We start from the raw sequence: 27,243 nt of genomic DNA, 5'->3' as shown, positions 1-27,243 counted from the left end.
TAGAGATATGAAATATTTTAATGAGGCTTGGCGAGTTCATCAATTGAGAAAATAGAATTCTTTGTGGAAAATATGGTCCTTTAGAAGAGGGTTAAAGCACTACAAATCAAAACTTGGTATCACAAAAACAAAAAAAATAAGAGGTGAAATCATTAAAAACAAAAACAAATGCCAAACACATTTCCTCACAATCACTTACACGGAGTTAACAGTTCAAAATTCATCAAGTGGCTTTCAGGTTCCACAACATTGTCTATCAGCAGATGAAGTCACCCTCATCCAGATCTTCCTGTGTCCTCTGGACGATGAGCAGAGGGTTTCTGCGAGGACTCGGCTCTAAGAAAGTCCCACCGCTGCTCCTCCCAGATGTTGCCTCAGTTTTTGCTGCAGCGCTCTCCAGCTGTGAACCGTTTCGCTCCGCTTTGTAGCTGGAGTCTGGAGAGATTTTCAGCTCCTCCGCCACCCGTTCCCCCAGTTCCTGGATCAGCTGTCTGGAGCCTTGAGAGGCTGAGGGGAGGGCGCCCGCTTTGCTCTCTGCTGAGGGGAGTGTGCTCGTGGGCTCCTGGGGGATGGGAGAGGCAGCGGAGGTGGGCTGGGGCTGTAGAGGGTTGTCCTTAGACATCTCTCCTCCTCCTCCTCCTCCTCCTCCTCCTCCTCCCTCGTTGGATCCGGTGCAGCCTTGCCCTTCAGCCTCAGATTCCTCGCTCTCATCAGACGAGTCGCTGCTACTGCTGCTGCTGCTGCTGTCACCATGGGATATCTGCTCTTCTTCTTCTTCTTCTTCTTCTTCTGCCACCATTGTCGCTGCCTCCTCTAGCTCCTCGAGATCCAGCTCCAAGTCTTTTTTCCGCAGGGAGGCTTTGTGTAATGTCGCAGCCAAGGCTGTCATCTTCTTGGACCTGTGAAGATAAAGAGAGGGAAGATAGGAAAACAAAAAGTTGTTTCACTTTCCTCAATAAACCTGGTGTATGACTCCGCAAAGAGGGGAAAAAAAAGAGAGACATCCAACTACAACTTCATCAGTGGTACCCGAGAGAGAGAGAGAGAGAGAGAGAGAGAGAGAGAGGCACGAATGACTGATCGACTGGCTCTGCGTACTAAAGACATAGCCACAGGATAACCATCTACAAATCTAATACCCATTAACCATATCCCATTCTCATCTGAATGCTAAGTAGACCACGATTTGCAGAGGCGCAGGGGGCTCAATGAAATATGGAAATATGGATGCTTAATAATGTCGGGAGATGAGCGGCACTGATACACAGGGCTCGGGCTCTCCTCCTCCCCCACCGCTGCACTCCCTGCGAGAGGTGATAAGAGACTCAGAGGGATTACAGAGAGAGGCAGACCCCTCCTCCTCCTCCTCCTCCTCCTCCTCCTCCTCCACCACCTCGGTCCGCACATTGCAAACACGCTCTCACCTCCGCATTCTGAGAGGCTAAGCCAACAGTTTAGAGGCTGCAAACAGTGCGAGAGGAGAGGGAGCGGCGATTGGTAACAATCAGGCAAGCACTTGCGGAGGATGAAGGCGAGCGGAGGAACCTTTCACACCGCGCAAGATGTGATTTTAATATATTAAAGAAGCATTTCAACAGCGGCCAACAATTTCCTGAGAATCTGATTTTATGCATGCCAGGGGTGAAAGAGATCCTTACAGTCTGATTTGAATTCTAAACTGGATATTTTATCCAACAATCAGGCTGCAGAGGGAACTAACACAACAAACACAAGCACGCTGTGGGAAATAAATCCTGCACACTAGAAGCGGGGCAACACTGAATGGCCTGCAGAAGTCTGACTGCAATACAGTCAATAAAAGTCTGGACAGAGAATGGCTCCGAGCTGCAGCCCCACAGCTGAATGTCTCCGAAGATTAAGAGAACGCCCTCATAAAACAGTACATTAAACAATGCTCCCGTCCCGTGGCTTCGGTTTTATAGTTGTGCTACCACAGAAGACACAACAGACTCCTTGAAGAGAGAGAAGGTGTTTTATTGCTGATGAATGTCCTCCTACAAGGCCCCATTTGTGTAAAGCCATCAGATTGTTGAGAGGCCCCCGTCCCTGCACATTATTCACGCTGGGAATGCCCGCCATGCTGCCAGAAACTTAAGTGGTTGCTATTCGTCCCCCGGTGCGGTTAGGGCGTGTGTGCCGCCCCTATTGCCATGGTGATTATAAGGTTGACCTCCGCGGGTCACTGCCATTCAGACTACGTCCATTCGGGGTAGGGATAAAGTGTGTGAGCTGTGTGTGTGTGTGTGTGTGTGTGTGTGTGTGTGTGTGTGGAGGGCCTACTCTTCCGCTGCCATTCACATTTCCACACTCGGCTCCTGGTGCCCTCTCTGGCCCAATTAACCCATTGCTGAGCACCAGGATGGCTCCTCATTACCGTGCAGTCCTAATGAGCTCCCTATTCTGAGGAGGTGTGTGTTCATGGGAGCAGCGTGTAGAGGCTGTGTATTCATTTAAGACCTCAGGAGCGACTGTGTAAACAGATCTTAAAGCCGTGCTGCATCATATGGACGCACTGTACGCTGACAAAACAGAGAGGAATAATCTGGGGATGGGGGAGAGGTGGGAGGTGTGCCCCCCCCCAAAAAAAAATGTTTTCAGTCTTCTCTGTCACAACGTGGCAGAATTTAAACACAGTAGCCAAGGTCGATTTTCCTGCTAAGATGCTCGGGCAAGTTGCCAGCTCAGAAAGTAGAACAATTCTTGAAAAATCTCCCCCCGTGGTTTCGGTTGTGGAGCTGTGAGCGTGGCTGAGATGCACAAAATCTGTAAATCCTATCAAATAAAACCCACAAGGCACACAAAAGAGAAAAGAAAAAAGTCCAAAACCAACAATGAATTGATCTTACTGGCAAGTATTGTTTGCGTAGCCAGAGCCTGATATTTCTTATTTCTCTGTGCCATAGAGCTCCTATTAAAAACGCATCAGTGAGCCACACTGTTGCACTGGGTGACGTGTTCCCTCAGAGACACAGGATATCATTTAGCCTTTTTTAACAATGAAAATATGTGTTTCTTACCTGTTTTAAAGTTTTATGTCTTCAGTAGGAACCAATGGGCTTTGAGGCCACAGCACCAAAGACACATTGCTGGTGTTGGTCTTCTCATTGGATATGTTGACACTGAGAAAAATATAGAACAATGCCCGACTTATCCTTAACAGGACCAAGAGTCCTCTAACTAACGCAGCCCTCTCAGTCATTAGAATGAGGTCACTCTAGTGGTGCAGTGGGGGTGCCAATGCAGGGGAAAGGTTTTGCTGCAACGCAACGCGATGTCATCCAGCAAGGCGCTGTGTTGGCCTATCAAATACATGCAAGTGCACATCCACGGTGGATGAAACACAGAGAGTACCGCTGAGGCCGATGGGAGTGTCACTAGTTTTGGACAAATGATGACATGAGCGATCACCAAACGTTTATCAGTTCATCCTGAGGAGAGCATAAATGTCGGGAGCCAAATTTCACTGTAATCCATCCAACAGTTGTCAAGACATTACACTCAAAACCTCAAATGCCAACATTGTGGTGGCGCTGGAGGGAAAGATACATTCTCTGGGCAAGTGGTGGGACCAACCGGCCAACACTGCCATCCCTCGACCACGGAAATGAGTCTGCTTGATGTCCGAGGCAGGGGAAGCTGACTTTCCAAGTTATTTACAGTAGCACATAAATGCGCCACATTGGCAGAGTTTCCAAATCACTGGAGACACCATGTCTCGCGTGAGCAACGCTTAATCTCCACACACAATCATGTCAACACACACACAACTTGTCTGAAGAGGTGACTTGTGTGACAACAACAGAAACCACTGCATTCTTTGGATAACTGAGTCCAGCAATTTTGTGGTCTCCATGTGTGAGAGGCACTAACGACAGGCACAACTTGGGCTAAGATCCCCAAATCCTACACAACTGTTTGTAACAATGACAAACAGCCCCCCCCCCCACACACACACAATGACATCAAGACGTTAATGTAACCCCGACTGACGATGATGAGTGTGTGCAGGCTGTATGGAGCCTGTTTAGGTCCCGGGCTCTATAAAACCCATGTGAGAGCTTCCTGTAGCGAGTCTGGGGCAGAAGAGCCTCCTGCAGCACAGCCACTTCAAAGACGGCCCCGTATTCTCTTTCCCCCCCGTGGGAAGTCATTATTGAGTTAGTATTGGGGAAGCGCGCTTGTTTTCTCTCCCCTCCCTTGCTTTGTGGTGGGAGAAGCTCGGCTCTGCGGTGAACACAAAGGCTCTGTCCAGGAGGGGGAGGGATAATGTTGTACACAATCCAGCCATTACCGTACCGCTGTTGTGGCTTGCCTTCATTAAACTGAGGAGGGGTGGCTTTTCCAAGGTTGGAAAACTTCTACCCGCGAGACAAAGACGCCTTCATCGACGAAAGTCTTCGGATGGGAACGGGAAGGGTGCATGTGCGGTGTCTATGTCTGCGAAAGAGCCCAGCGAAATTACAATGTGACATTTCTTTCATCAGGCTCGTGTTCACTGAAAGGGCAACTCATTCAGCGCGCCCTTCAAAACATCTCAGATAAAGCTTGTCTTCAGATGCATAAATCTGTGTAATACGAGCACCAGATTTCCTCAGTGGAACTCGCGCAATGCATCATTCACTAGCTGAGGGGGATAAAAGGCGACAGTGGGAGATGTGATCCGTCAGTGTGACTGAATACTGGAACGGTCCGAGGCATTGGATGCCACCTCCATTCCAGAAATGAGAAACACAGATGTATTTATTCTACACCAGAATAATGATGGAGTTCAGACTTATAGCCGCCTATGAAAGACTTATTATGCTGTACAAATGCTGATAATATCTGTTGACTGTGACATTTTGTTTTTCACAACCTGGGTTTTTTTTTTTTTCCTCCATAGCTTTGGATGTCATTCCTATCAGTTATGATAAGCGTTAACTCGTTAACAGCCCTTAAACGCTGTACAGGAATCCCACAGTTTTACACATCAGAAAACATGGCAGGCAACTGTTCAAATTGTTAGCCAACGTGTCTGTAAATTTCCATTCGATTTGGCAAACTTCCTGGTTCAACTCTGACAGCAGTTGTACAAGCACACAGTTTTTTGGGATGGCAATCTCACGTGGACAGCCCACCACTTTGGTCCAGACTGGGATGAAACTGGAAAACAACATAAAACCTACCGCTGGGGCGAAGTGGAGACTCTCAACAGATACAAGTATCGGATGTTCCCCAGAGGATGAAGCCTACCGACTTTGGCGACGCCCCGACTTTACTTCTGGTGCCGCCAGCAGGTTGACAGGAATGAAATGTCTCGACAGCTATGAGATGGATTGCCATGACATTTGGTAATTTTGGTAACTTCCCTTTGTAACGATCCCTTAACTATTCCTCTAGCAAATGTTTAATTTGTCCCAATACCTTGGTTAGCATTGTCATCATGAGCATGTTAGCATTTAGCTCCTCTGCGCTTGCATGGCTGTAAACTTTTAATCTTGTTTTATACAATGAGGGATTATAATGAACTTTTAAGGTGCTTTCAGTTTTGGTTTTTACTTCGAAAGGAGTGGTTTAGATAATATATGGCTAAATTGGTGATTCGTCGTGTTCCCGACCCGTTGGACTGTTGAAGGGATGCCACCATATTCCCAGATCTCCACTACTACACCTTGGTGAGTAAAAATGTTATCATAACCAATAGAAGGAGTTCACGAATCTACAAAAATAAGACTCCGTTTGTATAAAAAATGTATATTCCTTTCAGGCTTTCGTGGGTTTGGTGGAGCACAAGAAGGAAAAGTGGGAAAATTCTTAAAAAGCCTCGACTGACAAGGTTGTGTTGTTTTTCCCAAATCATGATATAAGTTTAGAAGTAGAGTTCACATTTTTATGAACACACGGTATTTGGATTGTGGGATCTTTACTACAAACTATGTTCAGCTCTTTACTATGTGCTTTTACTGTCGACTCTCCCTCACCTTTTGATTTATGTAATCCCTCAGACATTGCCTTGAAACTGAATGAGTAGTTATTCAGTCTGCCTGCGTTATATCCATCAGAAAAAAATCCTTATCATTTTTTTTACTATACTATAATCTATTGTAATAACTGGAGTGGGCACTCCAAACATGAATTGAGGAAATTATGCAAACACAGTGTGCATGTCTGTGTTTAAGATGAGCTTGTGTACTCAAGACAAAAAGCTGGAGTGGCCTCATGCTGGGAGGAAATCTGTACTGCTTATCCCTGTTAGCTGAGAGACATTTGTGTCTTTGTTCTCCCCAGCGGGGGCCTCTAGGATCTCCTTCAGTGCTGAGGCTAACATCAGATAGATCAGCCCCATTATCAGTTTCAAAGCCTTCAAGACGGCCGTTTGACAGTTGGTGGGATGCTGCCTGGTGGCTCCAAGGAAGTCCTTTTCAGCAAACATCTGGCTGTCACATCAGCTGTGTGGCTGAGGAGGGGGACACCAGGAAGCTGCCAGGCTTGGCTACGGGACAATTCCTCATTTTCTTCCACCCAGGGAGCATCACATCCCACAAACAGCCTGCAACACCTAATCTTTATTCTCCAGGAAAAGCCCCCGAGCACAAGTAAAATGAAAACGGCTATCATGCCAAGAACCCGATGGGAGAGAACTGGGTAATAAGTGCCTTGTGCTTTACAATCACACAGAGAGGTGTACTGAGGTGAAATGACCAGGCGTACTCGATGGTGGGTGGGTGGGGGGGGGGGTGGTGATGTGTTAACACCACGCACAAGTGCATTTTCAAGCTGTGGGACCACAGGTCTTAGCTGACATGCTGACCTCATGGTTGACCTCTTTGCCCTGAGACATTCCCAGTTGTTGCCGCCCCAGATGCTTTTCCCTGCGGGGGAGCTGCAGTCACAGCTGACGACTCTCCCCAGTGGCCATTGTCATGCACGCAACGCCGAGACGAGGGAGGAAGGGAGTATGTAGAAATCCTGAGGGCTGCTTCATCCTCCAAGAATAAAAAGAACGGTCTTAGGAAAAAGAATGTCTCCTTCTCCCTTTCTCCAGTGAAAACAACACCTGCTCACTTTACACCTACCATTCAACACTTATGTGAGTCTGTCCGTTCAGCTGTTACAGCGCGAGGCTCGGTTTATCCCTAAAACTTTTCTTGACAATTTTCCAGTCTCTGGAGGAATGTGTGATTGTCCAATTCACACATCTTATAGACAAGTCACTAATTCGCTCCACAAGAGAACAAAAAAAACAACAACTTTTTCTTTTTTCCTTTCCACTAATGACTTCATACGCAAACATGGATCTCACCCTCACTTCCCCACTCTCAGTCGAACCCTGGAGCACATCACTTATAAGCTGCCATGTTTTTTTTTTCCTGCTGGAATCTAATTGACCCAATTAATAAGGGTGGGTGGGTTGTTGCGCGTGAAAAGGGGAAGCTGTAGCCCTTCTGATTGAACTGAGGTAACGTAACACTACACCAAGCTTATAAGCTTTGTCTGTGCTGGCTGCCGTGAATCTACGTTGGCCTCCCTCCAAGCTTTTTGATAAATGGAAGGACAACAAAGGGAGAGAAAGTGAGGCGACTCGCTTTTTCTTCGCAGGCCAGCAGCTCTGCGGGGGCTTTGGCGTCTCAGGACCTTCAAAAGCATACCCTGAAACTAATGGACTGGAGAGGCTGCTGCTCCATTTGGAATGATACTCTCTGCGAACAGTTAGGACATAATTAGGATTGGATGGGTGTGTGAGCGGTGAAGTTTAAACAGTTTCCACAAAGGAAGTGTGTGTTCAAATCTGGAATGGTGACCACTGCGGCACAAAAAAAAACCAAAAACCCCCCAGAAAAGTTCCACATCACTGAGACAATGGTTGCACTCTTGATTTCAACGCGCAGGGTTCTGCTCTGACTCTGTGTGAGAGAGGAAAGGGGAGTGCCTGCCCTGTGGCTTAAATCACGGTGAAGCCTTTACGAGGCTGTAAATTTGAGACCGATGTCTCGGCAGTCAGAGGAACTTTAGGAGTAGAAATCCGTGCGGGACAGCGAGGAGATTAAATAAATCAACCCCCCAAGCCAGCAAACGACCATTAATCGCCGTGTCCATCATGCGCAGCTGATCGCGTCTGCATCGTCGGCTGCGGGGAGTGACAAGATACAGGGATTGCACCGGGGGCGGGGGTGGGGGTGGGGGGGGTGGGTGTAGATTACATCTCATTTTACCGCTCAGCTCCCAGAGACGACTCACTTAGCGGAGGATGACAAATCCTGCGCGGGGGAATATCTTGCACTGAAGAAAACAATGCCTACACGATCTGTCATAAAACCTGTCAGACGCCACAAAGGGGGCTGCCACAACAAACCGCATGTGTGATAGCGGAGGTTGGTCTGTGGAAACCGTGATTGTTCCCAACCTCAGAGAGCGGGCCTAGCTCTCCTGTGCTGCTTCGCATCTCGACTGCAGGCTCCTTTTAATATTATACTCCAAACATGGGAGCATAGTTTCAGAAACCACAAGAGAGGATTGTATGGAATCTCTGTTGCGTGTGAGCCAGACGATTCAAACTCAAACAGCAAAAAAAAAGCAACACATGCTCGGTTGTTCTTTCAAGCGGTCGGAGGCGACAGAGGTAGTTTTACTAATCCGAATGTCTTTATTTTTTTAACGACACGACAGCTTATCTGAGAGGATACAAAAACCCCAGTAAACTTCACGTCCTTTATTGGCAGGAGAGAAAAAAAAAAAAAACAGAAAAAGGAAAGGTAACAATTCAATCGCAGGTCAGTGCTACGAGAGCGCGGGCTAATCCATTTAATGATCGATGCAAGGCGTAGTAGGAGTCAGCATGTTAGGTCAAGCTGACATTTAGTTCCAAAGCACAGCGGAGGAAAAGAGAGGAGGAGCGGGGAGGGGAGGCAGTGCTCTGGTGCCCCTCAGCTAAGAAGAGACTGATTGAGTTTTTCATGGAGCTGACAGAGCTTCAGATGCTTCATGTGTCTCCACAGTATGATAGAGAGGAGTCTCTCTGGCCTCTCAGAAAGAGATCCCAGCAACGCTAAACTGAAGCCATTGATTTTCCCCCCTCCCACCCATCCGTAGCATTTTTAAGAGCAGCATTCAAGACTTCTGCTGGAAAGAAATGTAGAAATGTGAATATGAGGACAAGGAAGGAGGGGAGAGGGGGGGAGGCACTAAATCCCTTCAGACCTTTTATCGTGTCTGCATCTGGGCGCCGAGCCTACAAGATCAGGCACACATTTTTCATCTGGGCTTTTTCCAGACGAGCACACCACTTGGCTGAACCCCGGCCAAGAGTAAAACAGAGCTCATTACTGAGTAATGTGCTCGCAGGCTCACATTTGAAATGTGTAAGCAATTGTAAAATATGTACGAAGAGGAGGAGAGAGCCGTCAAACTTCTATCATTCGGAGAAAAAGTGCAGATTTTGCATGTTTGGCTTGCGATGCTAGCGGAAGGTTACACCCATGGAGGATATGACAAGCCCCAGCACACACACACACACACACACACACACACACACACACACACACACACACACACACACACACACACACGCTCTTAAAAGTTTCATGCAGAGTGAATCTGCTGAGTGCTGCTGGCTCTTTTAAGACTCGCTGATGGTACTTTTGACACATGATAATGGAGACAAGGGAGATTGCATCTCTCGCTGGCTTGGTCATTCAATTGGCCCTGCTGTGACAAATGACTCGTCCGATCCTCTCCTCGAAAGCACTGATGCATCATGGGGGGCTGAGTGGCACTTCCCTCGGCTCAGAAAGTAATTCTCTGAAGGTGAAGGTCTCCGAGGTGTGCGCGCATGGGTTTACGAGTGTGTGCTGGTGAACTTACTTGACCCTCTGGATCCAGATGCAGTAGTCTGTGATGTACAGATCGTTCAGTATGTAGGCCGGGTCGTTCTCTCTGAAGACTCGGTGAATATCCAGCAGGCATTTGAGGACACAGGCTTTCCCTGGGCACAAAAACACACCGTGGCAGGCAAATGGAAAAACAGTGTTATTCGCGCTCAGTATTAAGGATGACAATGCACTCCAGCTGCTGGCAGACACAGCATGCATCTAAAGGCTCGCAGTCATTGTTCCATACATAAAAGCCAAGGTACAGGATCAGAGGCAAATCCCAGCAAGCTGCAGAGTAATTTGATCCATGCGGTTTAAGAAGAGTTCCTGGTTAAGAAGTGGCTCATCCGAGAGAAAAAAAAGAGCCAAAGAAGACATCTCTATTTTTGGTGTTCATTCTGTCAGTTTAACAGTGGCTCTGCTCAGACTTTCTGTCAGAAATGTGTTTGCCTTGATCTGTCAGAAATAGCACTGAATGTTTTTGATGATTTTCCACTTGACAGCCATTCAGTCTCCCCATTCAGCTATTGTTCAGCATCATTATGGTCCTAATCTGAATCCATTTAGCTCGTGATCTGACAAACCCTGAAGGCTTGATTTAAACATTTGACAGACATCAATAATTCAATGCAGCAAGGTAATGAACCGGAGTGTCTTTCCAACTGTGCATGGCACAGGGTCCAATGCAGGTCAATTAACTACTAGCTGGGAGCTTTAAAATGTCTCGCTTTTTTTTTTTTTGTCCAGTGAGAAATCACTTCCTAAAAATCATGTCTGGTCTTAAATGGAGTGTATCAAGTTGTCAAAGCTTTCCAGCCCAAACGTTTGTTTGCTTTTCTTGTTTGCTATACTCCCTTAGGAGGCGTTTTTTGCAATCTTATCATTAATGTATGGATTTCCCATCCGAGCTGAAGCCTTTGAACTATTTGTATATTTAATTTCACCACTTCTCTAGTGTGAACATACTACAGGCTCAAAACCTACTTCGAATTGGTATGTGATATGGAATATGGACACAGCTGCTGTGTCGGAGCCTGCTGTTTGAATCAGCCACTGTGAAACTTTTGGAAATGCTCCAGCCAGACAAATGTGATACTACTGGGCTTATGCTTGATTTGGATTTATAAGAATTAGGAGCCAAAAAAAAAACTACAGCAGCGCTAAATGACTTGTGATGCTGTAACGCTAATAATTACAGTTTAAAAAAACAAAACAATTTGAGCGATGTCTTTGTTCCCCCACGCTCAGGCTGAATGCATTCATTCAAGTTACTGTGGATTTTGTGCGTACAGGATTCCTTGCGGTATCTTTCAGCATGGGATGCAGTATGTAAACTTAATCATGATTTAAATAAATCATCTGCCAGCAAATGTAAGTAAACTATCAAACATGTTTATCCATCAAATGGTGGGAGCTTTCAGATGCATGTGACATGGTTTATGGTTGACAGCTGAACGTTTTGAGATCCCTTTAGCAAGCATGCTGCAGCTTTCAACGCCGCAAACGCATGACACAGTGTGTTATTCTGACAAATTACTTTTCCCTCAAGTATACGACAAGCCAAACTGCCACAGCACTTCTCCCTCCAATCAGACATATAAATAGCCATATGATGTGGCCAACAATCCACTGAGGGCAAGAGAAAATGCTCCTCTCCACCTCCGCAGAGCTGGTTGGCATTGTCCAGAGGCATTCCAGCCCAATCAAAATAAACAGTGCACTCGCAGTGAGGAAAACCTTAAACAAACATTTGGTTCTCATTTAAGCATGGGATCGTATGCAGGGAACTCAAATACAGGACTTTGTACATATAAAGCAAGATTTGATTTCTTTTTCACAGGGAAGATTCATGAGATGTTTGTAGAAAAGCAGAGGAAAGGTTGCTCTCTGCACCAGTTCAACATTGATGTTCTTGGTGAGATGCCTAAGAGAAGCGAGCAAGGCGTGTTAATTAGGCAAGAGCAAGTTATCCGATGGCTGGGGAAGAATGTGCAATCCAAATGTACACAACAGTCCATGTCCAACAGTAATTCCTTCATGGCAGCTGAATGTAGGGGTGGGTGGACCAAAAACAAAGCCTGCTGTGTTTTCAGGACAAAAACACAGAGATTCCAGATACTGCAGAGGTAGCAAAGTCAAAATGACAAAATGAACTTTTTTTTTGCCTCATTCCATGCATTATAGATTCATCCTCTCCGAACCTGCTTAATAAAAGGATGCAGATGTAAAGCGGAGCGTATAGTTTCATATCCAGACTGTTCCCCTTGCTGTAAAGTTTTCATGTTTGCATTTCCATACGAACTGAGAGATTATTTGATGTAAATGTTCCCAGTACTTGAGTCGAAGGGACAAAGATAACATGGAGCTGTAAAAATCTATTCTAGGTAGAACATTCATTTTAATTATTGAAATCCGTGCTGATAGGGATTTGGGTAGTCAGCACAATCTATCCATATCTCTTTGAACAGTGTTCATTATTTGAGTTGAATTCTTTGTCAGTTTTTTCTAAAGAGGAATATATGTTTTTTTCCAAGATATTTAAGATGAGAAACTATTGAAATATTGTGGTTCACACTAGAAACACGCAGATTTTGTCCAGTTGACTTTGGGACTATGCTAGGAAGCTAAACGTTTTGAAAATCTCAAGTATATCAAAAGTGCATCATCTGCAAAAAGAGAAACGCGATAATGAGTAGAATATTTTCTTATTGGTTTACTGACTGAAGGCTGCCTTACTGTCTGGGCTAGTGGTTCCATTGATTATATAAAAACATAGGGGATAGGGGATCTCCCTAATTGTATTTGAAATGTGAGAGCTAGGTTTTTTGACTCAGATGAACAACATTTATCCAATTTTTAAAGAGAAGAAGAGTATTATATTCTCACTTTTCAGTTTCTGAGATCAATAACGGAGGAACAGCATGAAGAGTTTTGTCTGACTTTCCCAGTGATGACGATGTGCTTGAAAGGCAGGAGAGGCACATCTTCATCCAGTTGTCAGGGCAATTCAGCCAGAACAGAACTGCCAACTGACATCACAATCTAGTTCAGGGCAGTTTAATTGTCTAGTTCGGTACATCTAGTTTAAATGAATGCACATTGTAGCATTCAGTATCAGCACCTTCTTTCATACTTTCCCCCTCATTCAGTCTTTTCCTTTTTTTCCTCTGTCACACATGAACACACACAATCCATGCATCTCATCCAATAAAAAGGCCGTCAGCGGCCTGAACCTAAAGTGTTCACACCAAACCCGGGTTGTAAAATTTCATTACTTTTCCTTGATTTTCCATAACTAGGTCAGAGTGCTTATTTGACCTAAAATTTAACTTCCACAGATTCCAATTCCTAAACTTTTCCTGCCGCCCCTCTGAGAATTCAAGAAGAAATTCCATGACCCGCGCAAATTTTCCCCCGAATCAATGACAGCAGAGCTGCATGGTGGATGGATCTGTAACGGAGGACCACATCTGACATTTCTTGTCTTGTCCTGTCAGTCCAGTTATGACAGCAGCAGGACCCAGAGGACCTCCTCCACACTCGCCAACTCCAGGTCCCTCCGCTCTTCTGTACCTGCCCAGTAGCTCTTTAGTTACAGCCACTTAGGGGGCAGGTGGCGGAGATCCTTGAGAATACTCGCCACGCTGCCAGAGGGCTGTTCAAATATTTACCCCCGGATAACATTTCCTCCGAGGCCTTAACCTGTGCACTGCCATTAATGGGTTTGTTTTGCTAATACCTATGAATGTTTGCTTTCATAGCCACTTAAATGAAGTGCCTCAAACGTGCGGCATGCATTTCCACTTGCTTTATCCTGACAAATTAATTAGTGTGTAAAGTAATGCTGGGAGGAAACACACCCTCAGACACACACCAGGCCGAATTACTGTAGTGTTACAGTTCATTAAGGAAAAGCCCTATTACTCATACTTCCCTAATACTTGCACATAATTAAGGCTATGAGTGAACATTATGAAAAATAAATAAATAAATACATAAAGTGAAATAATTTGCTTTTTTTCCTCCTTAATATACTGATACAAATAAACAGAGCCTCTTATCGGAGTGTGATGTTGCACGAGCTGTCAGAAAGCGCTGGAACTATTTCCAGGCTCGGGATGAACACGGGAAATCTCGTTATGGCAGAAAAAATAAATAAATAAGAGAAAGAAGGTGAGGGGGAAAGAGTGAGAAACTCCAACTGCTGTTTCCCTGGCACTCCTGATCAACCCATCTTCCTGCTTAATGAGGCACGGAAATGCTAATCTGGAGCTTAAAAGGCCTTTAATTTGCTGTCATTTACCAGCGTTAAAATCATCACAAACTGGATAATCTTAGCCCTCACACATCCTGAGTGTGTTTACACTGCCGAGTTTCATCTGTCCGCGGGGGCTTTTGATTTAAAGATTACTCTGGGCTTTGAGGTATCAAAGTCAACAGTCCGTTCTCGGCTAATCCACATTTCGCTCCCCGAGGAGGTGGGGGTTGGACCACTCTCTCGCTTAGCTGGAGGAATATTACTTTCAAACACACGCTGCAGTATGCTCACATACCCCTTTCTCCAAAATCGGTGTCTGTCCAGCAGGCTGCTTCTGCTCGACAATGTACCATGAAAGCATGCCGCCTCAATGTGTGTGTGTGTGGGGGGGGGGGACTACTAGGGGACTCACCTGACTGCAAAATCTTTGTTGTGTCACAAACAGCTGCAGAGACCATGGCAAAGTGTCTGTAGAGTGGGTAGCACAAAACCCTCCGTCCAAATGACACCAGGACGTCTTGTAAGGAGCTGTACGTCTGCAAAACAAAGAACACGAGACTCGGAAAGCTATCCAGCACAAAGACAGACCATGTTTTTATTTAACAAGAGCGGGGAAATGGAGACAAGACACGAAGATGCAACCTGTCAGTTGGTTTGGTTCACACAGGTATTTTGGCCCAGGAACTTTGGATCCTCTTTTTCTTATGCCGAAGTCTAGCTCCCATTGGTGTTCATTGCAGCCGCTGTTGTGCTAATTGCTCCTAACAACTCCTCATTTATAGAGCTGGCAAAAAAAGGGGCTCACAACTCTTAAACACCTCTGCAGCCCTGGCCTGTTAATTGCTGCTTCTCTTTAATCACTGCCTTCGCTCTCAGATTTTCTCCGCACTAATGGACACAGCCTGGAGACAGAATACTGAGATATTTATCTTGTGCTTCTTTGTCTTCTTTTCTCTGTGGCTTGTTAAGGACGTGTTGCGAGTTTGCGAGCGTGTGTCATCGGGGATCATGCTCTCCCTCGGGCTTGTTTAGCAGGAGTGTAAATAAGGTCTGCTGCTGCAGGGGTGGGGTGGGGGGGGGGGGGGGGGGACTCACAGTCACACCAGTGCAGTCGACTGAGGACAAGTAAACATGCAGCAGATGGAGGGAGGGATGGGGGTGGGATACGGTGGTAGGGGGAAGGAGAATGTTAGGCATAAGCGAGGCAGGAGAGATAGACAGTGAGAGAAAATAAAAAAGAGACAGCAGAGGGGGAGAATGGAGTGAGGAAGCAGGGCTGATATCAGCGGTGACACACAGACAGGCAGGCAGTCAAAGACAGAGAGAAATCTATTGTAGAGCACAGGGTGAAGGAAAGAGGAGGAGGAGGAGGAGGAGGAGGAGGGGGAGGCAGGGAGCGGGGTAGCCTGTCAGTAGGAGCTGACAGCTCTGCAGACTGACTGATGAGCAGTAAAGGGCTGCCAGGCAGGTGAAGACTGTTCTTTACTCCACTGTCACCACAGCAGGAAAACTACTAGCTCTCAAACTGTGGCCAAGGTCTAGGCAGCTGTACTCCTCCCAGCAGCCTCAGTGGCTTGTCTATGACTAGCAACGAAAAGAATTGTGGGTGATTTGAGCACAAGTGGCGACCGTGTGCGCAATGCCGCTAATGAGGACACTCTGGGATCCTATCAATCAAGAAATATTTGTAGGTGCTCTGGGACACACTTGTATGTGTTCATGCGTTGTTGTCAAAGGAAGCGTGAAACAACAGGCGACAACAACCCACAGCCCTCTTGAGCACATGCAATAGAATAAAACACAAAAGGAGTGGAATAGAGCACCACCCCTGGTCTACAGAAACAGTGGTGGTATAACCTTCATTGGCTGCTAACAAGTATCAGTCGGGATTTAAGCTTCATGCCTGTGTGTTAAGGTGTTACGGCGTAGCTGATGCGCACCTACTCCAGAACGTGACTACATTTCAGGGATACCTTGGCTCCAGAGACAGAGTTGCGACGTGGAAGGAGCTATTTTGGTAGACGTTAACCGCGACTCTCAAGACGCAACAAGGCTTTTTGAATTCGCAACAGCTCTGATTCGCACCTCTGACTGGTCTCTTTGCCATGGCAACAGTGGCCGAAGCTCAAAACATACACTGTAGGTATCTAAGGTGGGCCTCCCATTAACCCCTCGCATCAACTATAAATCCAGCTTTACATGAGATGCATTCTGAAGCCAGACGTGAACTGCAATTTATAGCATAACTATATCTACATCTGGATTCATGTGGACACGAGACACGGCTCTTTGCCCCAATGTGGTGATTAGAGGCTACCGCTTCCGAAGGCAATGTCCGCATTGCTGCCAATGCGTGGTTACCTCTCCTGTTTGGCCTCCATATCAAGCAGTGGAGAAATTTGAAACAACACTCCAGCGTTGCAGAGCGGACAGAAAAAACACACAATGTTTCACAAAACTACACCTGCCACATCACACCACATCACAGAACTGTTAAAAATGCAAATTCCTGTCGCCAACATCCCCGCGATCCATCACTTTGTACGTCAATATATAAGAACCATGTTTACAGAGTGATCTGGAGCTGGGACCTCCTCAAATCTGGAACAGGGTCTGACGTAAAAAAGACCCGTTCCAGGTCAGATTTTACTCAGCACCTATCCGGATTACTCAGTGAACCTGCTTCTTGGGAAAGACCCCAAGAGTGAAAATTGATTTGCATGCATGTTAACACTGAGGAATAAACCGTTGATTTGATTTTTAACTGATTAAATCACTATTTTACACTTGTGCAGTCATCTAAAAAACAAAAATGTCACCATGACAACACCTGAATTGTGTGTTCAAACACTAGCCTGAATGCAGCCATCATCAGCCAGGAGGAGGGAGGGATTTAACTATTTCCTGCTGTTTTGGCGCGTCAATGCGGAAAGCAGACTTAATTAAATGAAAACACCAATGTGAATGAAACCCAGGTTGCCACAAAAACAATTTTAAAAATATGTCCTCCTATTGTGACTAAAATATCATCTCCCATTTCTCTCTCACACACACACACACACACACACACACACAAACACACACACACACACACACACACACACACACACACACACACACACACACACTCTAGGACTCAGCTAATGTGCCTTCCCATGGAAGGCTCATGTTAGTGACATGGATCGAGCATGGACCTGGACTGAAAATCAGCCCGAGTCTCTAATGTGTCTTCACACATTGATGCGACTGTCAACATATTTACACAGCGAAGTGAGTGAAACCATGTGTGCGTGTGTGACACGTTCTCACACACACACACACACACACACACACACACACACACACACCAATATTCACCTCAAGAGCCTCTCTAATCGCTTTATAATACATCCAACCTGCCCACCAGTCAAAACAAGTTTGCTCAGTGGCTGCTGCTGAGCCATGATCAGAGGCAACCGCATGTCTAACAATTACAAGAGGGTAATAAAAGAGGAGCTGAACCTCTGGGTTTTGTTATATTCACGTTGTTGGCATTTTAAAAAAAAGGTTCACAGTTCAATGCACTCACAATGACTTTGCAAAGTTTGTCTGGAAGTCTGATGCAGACTGTAGAGAATAATGGCAGAAGAACGTAGACAACTCCTCGACCTTTGTTTCTTTTTTTTTTCTTTTGAAGTTCTAATAAAAAGAAGACGTACTTGCATTATTAAATAACCTTGTTTCAGCAGTTCCTTGCTGACACGAAGTTAACTTGAAGAATAAAAGAATTGCCTCAGTGAGAATGTTGAGGTAATTGAATTAAGATAAAAACCTGAACTCTGTTGGACTTGAAATCCTGGAGTAAACTAGGACAATTTCAATGGAAATCATTCCTTATTACTAAGATTCAGTGGACATCTGACCAGGGACTACGGATGAAAATGTGTCTCTTGGCTAGTCTTTGACTTGCACTCTGGCACGCTTACAGTCATAAACAAGGAAATAAATAATGTGAGAGTAAATCATTCACTGCAGCTCATCTTGGTTCTTGTGCGCTGACTGACTCACCTCCAGCCAGCAGAGAGTCCCGCTGACTTTTCTGATGGTCCACGCCGACTCTACCTGCAGGGAAGCAGAAGGGGACCACTCATCATCCCAACAATGACAGACAGGAAATACCACCAGAACATGAACTCCTTTGTCGAGGACTATAGGATGGTGGACGATTCAAAAGTGATAACAAAACCGTGGCACCTGGAGAAAGCTTCGCACAAAATCATCCATCCGGACCGAGCGGGTCCCGGTTTATATAAAAAGGTGAACGGTCCTCCGGTAACTCATCTCTTCCGATGCACACAAAGCATCCGACCGCATTGAATTTGACTATCTAATTCCAGCTCTGGGAACATTTGGCTTCAGCCCAGGCCTTCTCTCCTGGATAAGCAAACGTCCCTTTCAAACAGCCAATCAAACTTGCCGTCTAATTTCATAGGTGGAAGGAGAGGACTCCACCGTCACACGCCCCTTGGGTCAAGGATGTAACGGCACATTTAAAACGAGAAGAGCTGCGGTACGGTGGCCAAGACTTACCCCTCTCCCTTTATTAGCTTTGTGTTGTTGTTGTTGTTGTTGTTGTTGTCAGTATTATAGACTTTACTGCTAGTATTGTTGATTTGTATTTCTTACTTTACTTGAATTGTCTGTATCCCTTCATGTCTCTGCATACTCTTGGGCCTTCGTCCATTTGTTCAGTTTACATGCAAAATCCAATAAGAACAGCTGAAATAAGTGGGAAGTGGCTGCTCGGATCTCTGTTCACAGTAAATAGCAGGCTACAAGCTATTTGAAATGTACTAGTGGACTTGTTCTAGACTCTCTCCATATTATAATATCCCAAATGGAAATTTAAATGTTCACATTTGACAGATTCTTCTTTCATAGCTGGGCTTTAATTGAACATTCTGCTGTCTCATCATCTCTCGTATTTCATCCACGCATGCTATGAAGTGTCTTTAACGATGAAATCAGCCTCGCTCACCTTGCCTTCCTGCCGCTACCTTCGAGGAGTGACACAAAGAGGCCTGGACTGAGCTCTCGGATCTGCTGGTAATCTCTTAAGGCTCTGAATGAAATGGAAGGGGGTCTAAAGGATTTGAGGATAGAGGGCTTTGTCATCCAAGGCTAAGTGCTGCTCAGGAGGAGCTGCCTCTTCTCACACACACTCACACACACACACACACTCACATTGTGCTCTCCCTCCGTAGAGCGCACTTCATAGGAATAAGCCAGCAGGATGTCCACAAGTCCGAGCCACACTTGGTGCCGGGACGTCTTGTCCAGCAGGTAGGAGCGGTTGGTGAATTTTCTCAGCTGCTCCTTCTCGTCGTCGGTGAATGACACAGCTGCGTGGACATGGATTTTACAGTTTAGTGTTTTATTTAAGCCACCGCTCTTGGGATATATTTTAAAAAGGGATGAGACACTGAACTGCCCTGTGAGGAGCTGCATACAGTGACGGAGGGAGTGTATGAAGCTCTCCACAACACCAACACTTATCATCATTTAAGCACATGCAATTCAACCACTATTTGGAAACACAAAGCAACAATTTTCACATCAAATACATATTGAAACCATCATGTATCTAAATAAAAAAGGCACGACGTTTCATTTTGGCACCGCTGTGATAAAAGCAGCTTAATGAAGTGGGTTTAGAGTCCTAAATCTCAGATTACGTCCACACTAAGCCAGCGAAATCTGAAAATGCATCATTTTTATCTCAGTTTTGGGCTTCTGTCCACAACCAGCCAGCGGTTTCACACCCAAAACTGAACTTTTTGAAATCTGCGGGAAACCTGGACTTTTAGCGCGTATATAGGCATGTCTATCTGGGAGTGCCCGTGTGTGTTCACAAATTTAAATATACAGTGTGCAAAGAAACAGACGCCTTCTCCATATCTCATCAACGCTACCACGCTAGTGTCTTATATTGCCATCATTATGGCAATACAACTGGATCAACTGTGTAGATGCACGTTAATGCGTAAACTGTGTTGCCCTATGAACTGCCATTCTGCAGCAGTTGAGGCGTGACATGACAGGAGCTGATGAGCTGATGAGGAGCAGAAGCAAAATATAAATAGGCCTACATTAAATTAGTACAATTAGTCAAGCCAATCCCATTTAGATGTGTTTGACAGCTGAACGGCTTTGCATTAAGATAAATGGAAAGTTCCATCATGTGAAAAAAATCATGCCTCCCAGATCTCTGCAAATTCACTAACTGTTGCCTTTTGAAAGAGACATCTGCTTAATGGGGATCTGTGGCAAGGCTAATAGGGCGGCACAAACAGACTTCAATCCCATTTAAGCTATCTGCATCGTTCAGTATTGAAAGGCGCACCACTGCACGTCTGCAGGAACATGCCGTAACTCAACAGTTTGCTTTCTCTCTTTCTCCCAGCACCTTATAAAACAGCTGAAAGCAATTCCTCTCTCTGCATGAGGAGAGGAGAGTCCCCGCACTGAGCCCCTGATGTGCAAGAAGCACTGGTGTGTGTTGGCTGGAGCACGTACACAAGTACACAAACTCACACACACACACACACACACACACAAACACACACACACACACACACACACACACACACACACACACACACACACACACACACACACACACACACACAGAGCGTCAGAATGATCTCCCTGGCTGCAGTGGGAACTTGGCTCTGCTGGGAAGGAGATTCCTGCTGCATTACGTCAGGTTTTTAGCTCCCTGCAGACGCTACCTGAGTCCCTCGGCAGAGCAGCTGCAGCGGGAGAGCACAGCCGAGGGGAACACACGCAGGCAGACGCAAAGACCCACGTGCACGTCCACCCACATCTGCACACACTCTTCTTCAAAACACTTGCAGAGACACACGCGTTGAGGGAAGAGGAGAAAATACATATGTAAACTGATTTAACAGTCACAAGCAACACATATGCAAGCAAATGTGCACCCAGCGTCTCTCAAACACACACACACACACACACACACACACACACACACACACACACACACACACACACACACAGCAGACAAATGCCAGGATGCACAGGCACTTCAGAAATATACAAGCAAAGATGTATCTAGTATACAAATGTTAACGCAGTGTTTTTGTGGATCATCATTCACAAAAATGATCCTGGGAGATTCCAGCGGGCACGTGTCTGATATGAAGACTGATGTCGCACGACACACTCACACTTTAAGCAGCCAAACCCGTGAGGTGAGGTGGGCAGACCTGACAGATTTACCCAACACCACATTCATTCATCTCCGCTATGGAGCCAATCATTTCTAACGGGCATTAGCACGCAGCGTCTGAGGGCTGCAAATTGATTTCTGACCTAATTCCACCAGTTGGAACGGCAGCCTGGCTCTTCACTGCTCTCTACAGGTCCAGATGGCCTGATGGCATGGAGTAAATATGCTTTGTGGAAATACTGCTGAGGGCTGGAAAACACTCCCAGAATTTCACAAACGTAAGAGGTCAGCATATGACCGTGGATGGCAGATATAATTCATTTTGCGCCTACACACACTGTGATCGTGTCGAATCAAAAAAGGGGCATTCAATGACAGTCTGCTCAAACTGTAAACTTGGGTGGTGGAGGAGTACTATCTAACTTGGTCAAAGGTCAGCTTTCTAAACCCAGCCATAACAACGTGCAGCAGGTAGACAGAGGCCAAGCTGTCAGGACCATTTAGCACTGGTCCAGTGTGTGAATGCAGGCCTCCAGTGGACAGCTGTGGCCTGTCAGGGTGCTGGCCCTGACACCGGAGAGCACAAAGGGGCCAGCTTCTACTTCATTAGCACTTGTGTCCACATCCATCTGTCAGGTGACAGAAATATCAGACTTAACGGAAGTGAAGAAAAGTCTAAAAAAAAAAAAAAAAAAAAGGAGGAAGGAGGAAATGTAGTCGCTATTTGAAATATACGACAAACTGTTAAAATCACGAGCATGCTTTCAAGATTTGACGGCAAGCCGCTTAAATCTCCTGACTGACGCCATTCTTCACACTCAACTGAGGCTAATGATATTCGGCCTGTCAATCAAGCCATTAAGTTTAATTTGGCCCATTTATCTACGCCTGGGCTCCCGACTGAGGCACTCCGTCTTAGAATGCAGAATGAGACGAGGGAGCCGGCGGGGCTACGGGGAGCCATAATGTTCTATGGAGGCTAAACTAATGGCCTTTGCATTGCTGACTGATGGCTGCTCATCAGCGGTCGGGCCCTCGTCGATGGAGACGCGACCGGCAACACTCCCCTCCTGCGATAATGCTATCGGTTTAATCTAAATCCTCTCTCAAGAGTGCGACACCCATGCACCGCGCATAAGCTGTGGCTACGAGCCACGCGCCTGCTTAAAACAGTGGAAGTGCTGGAATTAGCAGGCTGTTAGAGGAGCTGGGTGGCACAATGAAATGGTCTCTCGCAGTGCCGAGGCTTCCCGAGCTATCACTCCCATGCAGAGAGGCTGAACAGAGGAACGAAGCTGGGAGTCAACAAGCAGCAGCAGGTTTGGGAGAAAAAAAAAAATTATGAAAATGCGAGAAGGTGGAAATACTTTCCTTTTTTCGCGCTGTAACATTCTAATTCAGCAGATGTCAACAGGCAGCAGAGAGATGTGGTGATTAGAGAAGATCCAAGTTCAGCCTCTCATAATGGAAAGTGTCTTTCCTGTTGAAGAGCCCCGAGGCTCTTTGGCAGGGAGCGCAGCTCTGGAGCTTTCTAGTCGACCTTCCACAAGCAGGGGGGGGGGGGGGGGGCAGTGAAAAGACTTGTGTCCTTTGGGGATTCATATATTGTCAGAGAACAATGTCAGAGCCTTGCGGGCATAAATCCCAGCCAACAGATTCCTGTTTGGAATTCTGCATATGCAGTATTTCAAGTCACAACACTATTAGTGGAGGTTTTTGGGAATAATTCGACTGGGGATAGTAAAAAAAAAAAGTTTAATTAAAAAAAGATGATTAAGAGTATTTTTATTTGGTTAAATAATGTTAACAAACAATGCATGATTGCCCTCTCAATTTTTGCCACTTCATGCCACCTTCTGGTAGCCTTCCGTCACTACGTCGTTACTTTTAATTGTGATATGTAATACGAATCCCACTACAAGGACAAAATAAAATGTGTTTTTGATTTAAAAAGAGTTATTTAATCATACCGGAGCAAATTGAGGGTGGCAAACCAAGAACTTCCATTTAAAAAGTGCAAATTTAAATGCAGTCCACCCACACACCACTCTACTCAGTTATTAGGCCCTACTCTTGAAGTCTTCTAGAAAAAGCATCTTTACTTTATTTTATAATTTAATAATTTAATAGTTTAATAATTTGTTTGTTCACCGGAAATGTTTAACCTCCTAAGACCCAAGCTCTATCTTAATTTCTCTTTGCTATTTGGGCTTATTCGGACCTGATAAGTATAAAAACTAAGCATCATCTTTTGACATGATGTGGTTCCACGTACGGGGACAATTTTGAATTTCCATATAAGCAGAATCAAGTATTATGGTATAACCACGTATGTCCACGCATGTGGATGCCAGGTCTTAGGAGGTTAAAAAAGGTCTATAGATGAGGTATTTAAAGATTAAGAAGGGATAACTTGAACTCACCAGCTTCTCCCTCCTGCTCTGTAGAAGGACTCAGCTTCTCCCACCATGACCTGAGCTTCAGCAACCCCTTTATCTCATCATCCTCAAACAAATCAGCCCTGCAACAACACATAGATGTTAGCAGATAGTACAAGGGGGGGGCGGGGCTATGTTTTAGGGTGTCAGCGGCTTTGACTCACAGATAGTGGTCAGGAGAAAAAGCGGACGCCTCTGCGTCCAGCCGTGCGCGCCTCCTCTCCGCCGCTGTAGTTCCTTCTGGGTCCTTGACATCAGTCACGTCGCTCAGCTCCTCCTGTCAGCACAGTCCCAACATGTGAAACCTTGCAGTGTCGTCTTAACTTCACTTATGTGCATCTTTGTCTAAATCATAGTCAAACACTCATTATATCTGTGACCTCACCTGTAATCTTGCAAACACTCCAGACCTCTGATTGCCAAAACCGTATTTCTGCAGGGCTCTCAGCTCCTCCTCAGAGCTCTCCTTGTAGACCTCCTGCTCCACCTGCCAGTCAAACTCTTCCTCATCTTCATCCTCCCCCGCGCTTTCACTGTATCCTTCTGAAATGTTAAGAAGTTACGGCTGTTTCACCATTCCATGTTATATTTCCTCTCTGATGACCGATTTTCAGTAGATAAACTTAAGTTAACCTCATGTTTAGATTTGACCGACCTGCGCTTACGTCTTCTACCAACGGTTTTGCCGAACGGGAGCCTTTTGGGGCGAGGAGACTTGTCAGCATCTGTAGTTCTTTAAAGTGCTCGCCAGCTGTTTCCTTCGGGACCCGCAGAGTGAAGAGACCTGCAGCAGGATAGGACATTTTAATAACACTCCACACAACCTGGTTGGCTATTATTTTATACACTGTATATATTATTACTTTCAACCCAGCAATACATTTTATGATTTCTTTATATATACTAAGTTGAGAAGTTGTTTAAATCCAAGAAAAGCTGCTCTCTAGAAACACATGTGATTTGACAGAAAAGAAATTCTCCCATTGATGACTCACTACACGTGGAAGTCAATAACTGATCACAGGCTACTAATTTGAATTGTAAAGAAGAAAAGAAAGATCAATCACATTTGTACAGTCATGGGTTTTAATTTGAAAGTAAGCACCTCTTTATTACCAACACTAGCTAATCAATCTGGCCACCTGTGCCTGCAACACTTCCACATTAAAGGAAGTTTCTTTACAAACTGCTCCTGAAGCTAAACAGGCAACGCATGATGGATGATTTCGACTGATTTGGCCACACCACATAGAGATAATCTGACGGTAGCCTGAAAACCCTTCAGGTTTCAAAAATTTCAAAGCACCCAAGTGTTAAAGCTTAGACGTGCTTTGCGGTGGAAGCGGACTAATTGCTCGAGATGCAGGCCTTGCAGAATGCGGAGCCCGGAAAGAGGGATCTTAATGATTGCTCATTATAAGTCTAAACAAGGACACTCATTAGCGCAGCTTTATTAGCAGATGTTACAGGCTTATTTGGACACAGCGTGTTAACTGGGGCCGTGCTGACAGACGGCCAACGAGGTGTCAGAGCCCATAAGGCAGACGCCTCCATAAAGACAACTTCATTAGAACTGATTACGTGCAACAGAAAGTGAAAGACAGACATCACAGTGATGGAGAGTAGTGTATACACACTGGTGAACGTCACTCCAATAGTCATCATAATGTTTAATTTGCTGGTTATATATCAGAAATAATAGAACGTCCTACATGAGCTCCCTGTCACTGTCACTGTGAAAAGAGATATCACAGGCAGCCTGCAGGCTGTAATCATTATGACATTACAGATGGTTCCAGTGGCCCTTTAAAGGGGATGAAATAGCATGAACAGTAGCTTAATTTACTCTGGCTGATTGACTGAAGTACTAACTAAAAAGGCACCCCGGGGATCAATCACTGACTGCTATTACTACCATGTTTCAGTCAGCGCCTTGTGTGACTGGTTACCAATAACATGCAAAGCAAGCAAATACGTGTCTTTATGAGGACCAGGATGTCGAAAGTCTCCAATAACAACGATTACTCTTTAATTTTCACCAAAAGTTTATGTGTCGTTGTCATAAAACACTGTCAACGCTGTTCTTATTACCACCTGCAAACCCAAAATAACATGCCACACACACCTGCACATCACCTGACAGGTCCCAGTTGCACACACATCAGTAACAACAAGAGAACAATATAACAATGTTTACTGAACCTTCAGCTATTTACAAGGTGACCGAATAAAGACAAGACTGTCAAGTTACACCAATTTGGAGCGTCCTGGTGGCCCAGCGGTGAAGACACATGCCATATCACTGCAGCATCCCTGGTTCAATTCCAGCCTTTGCCGCATGTCATACGCCTTCTCTTTCTCCCTACACTTCCTGACTGCATCTTCACTGTGAAACGATCCAATAAAAAAAAGGATTACACTGCTTTTTACGACCCCTGCTCAGCATACAGATTACAGGAGAGTCTGGTATGATTACACGGTTTAGTGTTTGTGCGTATGAAATGTAGTTTAATGTGTTGAGATAGCATTGGTACAACTTTGAGGGAAACGAGGGAAAACAGTTTTCCAGTATCTTTTTTTTTTTTTCCCAAAGAAAGGTCAGCCCATTCTGACAAACACCAGAGGATGCTCATTGCTCATAGAGTGCTGATATGTTATATTGCAGAGGGTGACAGACATCCAATCATGATGTAGTTTTAAAAGACAGAAGGGACTTCACAGCAACCTGAGAAACTCATTGAACCATATTTGATCAAATAAGGGAAAAGGTAGCTTGAGTGTGGGAAGTGCACATGGGAAACTGCTTGTTCCTCCAGGTTGGGTGCATGCTAAATTTGTATTGCTACTAATATGCAAAAAAATTGCGTTCCATTTAATGCAACAGCAGTATACCTCAACAGGCACTTTGTTAGGCAACATCACCATGCATACAACTGACTGCATGCGTTATCATCATATAATAATAACTTACCTTTGTCAATGTCAAATGTGGCCTTTTCTCTCCCATCCTCCACTATTCTTCCAGGGAGAGATAATCTGAAAACAACATACATAGACCCAGGTGGTTACAGTCACAAATAGCAAAAGACAAAACGCCCCATTTGTTGGATCCTGTCGATTTTCTATGGATACTGAGACCACTACCATGGTCAGAAAATAAATCATTGCAAATTCAAGTCTATGATAGACGGTGCTACTTGATAAGCCCATAAATGAACTGCTGTCATCGCCCCCTCTTTCATCCAAGCTAGGTTTCAACAGGAACTACAACGTTGCATCAGTTTCTGTGTGATGGCTAACTCACCTGAGAAAGTAGGGCTTAGCGTAGAACTTGAACTCTGTTCCATCGATGTAAAGGTCAAACTCTGATGTTCTGGTGTAGGGCACGCGGATGCTGAGGACCAAGTACTCAGGATCTTGGCTCAGGTCAAACGCAGGGGTTATCAT

At 45.3% G+C, this 27,243-nt stretch overlaps 1 protein-coding gene across 1 annotated transcript; it reads right to left on the bottom strand.

Annotated features, from left to right (window-relative positions):
* Positions 1-27,243, bottom strand: shq1 (SHQ1, H/ACA ribonucleoprotein assembly factor). The gene is made up of 11 exons (XM_070902400.1): positions 27,101-27,243; positions 26,768-26,832; positions 24,452-24,580; positions 24,182-24,339; positions 23,961-24,073; positions 23,782-23,879; positions 19,351-19,508; positions 18,175-18,228; positions 14,540-14,663; positions 9,862-9,982; positions 1-899 (listed from the first exon to the last, which is right to left on the bottom strand). Exons 1-11 carry the CDS (start codon positions 27,241-27,243, stop codon positions 257-259), a joined length of 1,806 nt encoding a protein of 601 aa, XP_070758501.1. The 3' UTR covers positions 1-256.

Source organism: Enoplosus armatus, chromosome 3 (assembly GCF_043641665.1).
Source record: "Enoplosus armatus isolate fEnoArm2 chromosome 3, fEnoArm2.hap1, whole genome shotgun sequence".
Taxonomy (NCBI): domain Eukaryota; kingdom Metazoa; phylum Chordata; class Actinopteri; order Centrarchiformes; family Enoplosidae; genus Enoplosus; species Enoplosus armatus.
The sequence above is the reverse complement of the archived record's forward strand: the minus strand, read 5'-3'. Positions and strand labels throughout refer to the sequence as shown.

What these genes read in the sequence shown, in the direction of transcription:
- shq1 (XM_070902400.1), bottom strand. Translation starts at nt 27,243, where the DNA reads ATGATAACCCCTGCGTTTGACCTGAGCCAAGATCCTGAGTACTTGGTC. An exon ending in GAGTGTTTGCAAGATTACAG is followed by an intron (nt 24,074 to 24,181) that starts GTGAGGTCACAG and finishes CTGTGCTGACAG; the next exon opens with GAGGAGCTGAGCGACGTGAC. An exon ending in AACAAAGATTTTGCAGTCAG is followed by an intron (nt 9,983 to 14,539) that starts GTGAGTCCCCTA and finishes TTTTGTGCCCAG; the next exon opens with GGAAAGCCTGTGTCCTCAAA.